A 2,391-nucleotide genomic window follows, 5' to 3' on the forward strand; every position below is an offset into this window, starting at 1 on the left:
GCGTTTTATCTATTCTACCGCTGATCTTCATCTTGTGGTAGCGCTCCTTTTGTTGGGCGATGTTCTAGCGTAGGTGGTGTTCGTCACTTGGCGTCATGGTGGCGTTGATGGCGGAGGAGCCTGCCAAGGTTGGCACCTCAATCTGCTTGGAGATGGACCAGTGAAAGATGGTGGAGACGACACGTGTGAGTGCGTCAGACCGGTTTATGCCCCAGACCCAGTATGTGGCTAGGCTGGGGATTCCGGCTTGTGATGTTAGGATTAGGTGAGTGGTCTGGGTAGTGGCCCAGCTAGCACCTCTTCATCATATAGATGCAGAGGCCGGGGGTCATCCTCCTTTTCTAAAAAAAACTATTGAGCATTGTATTAGAAAGTTAAATAATGTAGCTCATGAGTTAGCATGTTGGGGTCGTGCTAATAATCCATCTCGCTGGGTTGATGACCCGCCTGATTTCATTGTAAACCTGTTGGCAGACGATGTTGCTATCCTTTGATTAATAAAGTAAACTTTCCTTTAAAAAGAACAAAGTATCTGCTGTGAGTTGCCGTTTTTGTGTTCCTTTTTATTGTTTGAAACTGCATGTATGTACATTTCAGGGAGACAAGGGCCGGCGTGGGAATAGTGACCTATCAGTTGCAAAAGATTTTATACGAGTAAAACCGTTTCACAGTTAAGTATTGAATTAGGAGCAGCTTCACCTTATTAGCTAGGAGTACTACGTACATAGTCTTTTCCCACAAGGGGAAAACTTTGTAACAGGGGAAAATAGCTACAGAGCTGGGAATTATCGGCACTACTTTTTTTTTGCGAGGGGAATTATCGACTGTACTAGCTAGTAGCTCCAGAGCGCGACATCAGCTCCGCCGTCGCCGTTGTCCCAGTACGCGTAGGTGGTGGTCACCGGTGCCGGCGGGTCCACGAGCAGCGCCTCCGCGAGGCTCGCGTAGTACGAGCTCAGGTCCAGTTCCGGGAACAAGTCAAGCCTGAACATATCGGTGTCCACCGCGACCGGCACCTCGAACTCTCCATCGGCAGAAGGTTCCGACGTCTCCGACGAACCGACACTGTCAGACTCAGACGACGATTCTTCAGGAGCGCCACAGGAGGCCTCTTCGGTGACGGTGGCGGTGACTGTGAGGGAGCCGTTGGCAGCCTCTCGTCTCTGGAAATCAGCGACGGCCTCGACCGCCGCGCGCCGGACGTCGCCGAGGTCGGCGAGTGCGGGCGGCACGGCGAGCAGCCACGCGGAGTCCGCGAAGTTGAGGCACGCGGCGGAGCGGCCGCCCAGGGCGAGCATGGCGGCGTCGTTCGCGCGCGCTGCGATCTCAGCCGTGGCGTACGTCCCGAGCCAGAGCCTCGCGCCGCGCTTGCCGGGGACGCGCACCTCGCAGACCCACCGCTCGGCGTTGCCCCGGCGCCGCACGCCGCGGTACACCGGGTGCCGCGTCTCCCGGAACTTGGTGCGCCCCGCGGGGCGCTTGGCCAGCGACGCCCGCCCCGCCGCGTGCTCGGGCGAGGACGACGCCGACGAGGAGGACGGGGAGGAGCTCGAGACCTCAAGGCCCATGTCCATGGCTGCCGGCTGAGTGCTGGGTGATTGGCTGGTGGATTCCTGCTTGAGCAGTCGAGCTTGGTGCTTGAGCTTACTGAGGACTGAGGAGTGTGAGCTAGCTTGTCGAGCTTGAGCGAGAGTGTGGGATACTTCTTATATATAGGTATGCGTGATGCTGGAGGTTCAAGTGTATGAACGCGCTTGGGACGGCGGTAGGGATGCGGTGTCCGGACAGCTGGTGACAAAGGGAATGTGGGGTGATAGCGTCGTGTGACTTCTCTCCTGGTGGGCGTGTGGGGGCTTTTGGCTTCGCAGTGTTAAGCAAAAATAGGCAGCTTCCTGCTGGCTTAACAGTATTGATGCAGCGGTGATTGCCTTGCCTGATTGGTCCGCCGGCTGTTCGGCTGCAAAGAGAAGACAGCAGTCACTGCTGAATGGAGGATAGAGATCAGGTGACATGCAGCGTTTGCATGTCACCGTGTGCCTTGCGGCCGGAATTCAAATTTAAACATTGCGAAAATATCTAAAAAAAATCATGCATCTTCACAGCACATATTAAGATAATCCTTAAAAAATTCAGATTCAAATTCCAAACATCCATCAAGAAACGAAAAAGAGAAATCTGTCATGAATAGTTCATGAATGGTTCTGTGTAGACTATTCACATCTGAGTTTCTCTTTTTCGTTTCTCGATGTATGTTTTGAATTTTGATTTGTATTTTTTAGGGGTTATCTTAATATGTGCTGTGAAGATGCATGATTTTTTTAAGATTTTTTCGCAATGTTTAAATTTGAATTCCGGCCGCAAGGCACACGGTGACATGCAAATGTGCATGTC

General features: G+C 53.0%; 1 protein-coding gene across 1 annotated transcript; it reads right to left on the bottom strand.

Moving 5' to 3' along the window:
- Window positions 1-676: 676 nt before the first annotated feature.
- Window positions 677-1,667, bottom strand: LOC125556490 (dehydration-responsive element-binding protein 1H-like). Its single transcript, XM_048719216.1, has one exon. It carries the CDS (start codon window positions 1,572-1,574, stop codon window positions 834-836), a length of 741 nt encoding a protein of 246 aa, XP_048575173.1. The 5' UTR covers window positions 1,575-1,667; the 3' UTR covers window positions 677-833.
- Window positions 1,668-2,391: the final 724 nt, after the last annotated feature.

The sequence above is a fragment of the Triticum urartu genome, chromosome 5 (assembly GCF_003073215.2).
Source record: "Triticum urartu cultivar G1812 chromosome 5, Tu2.1, whole genome shotgun sequence".
Taxonomy (NCBI): domain Eukaryota; kingdom Viridiplantae; phylum Streptophyta; class Magnoliopsida; order Poales; family Poaceae; genus Triticum; species Triticum urartu.

Bases quoted from the DNA above. Each gene is read 5' to 3' on its own strand.
- LOC125556490 (XM_048719216.1), bottom strand. From the start codon at position 1,574: ATGGACATGGGCCTTGAGGTCTCGAGCTCCTCCCCGTCCTCCTCGTCG.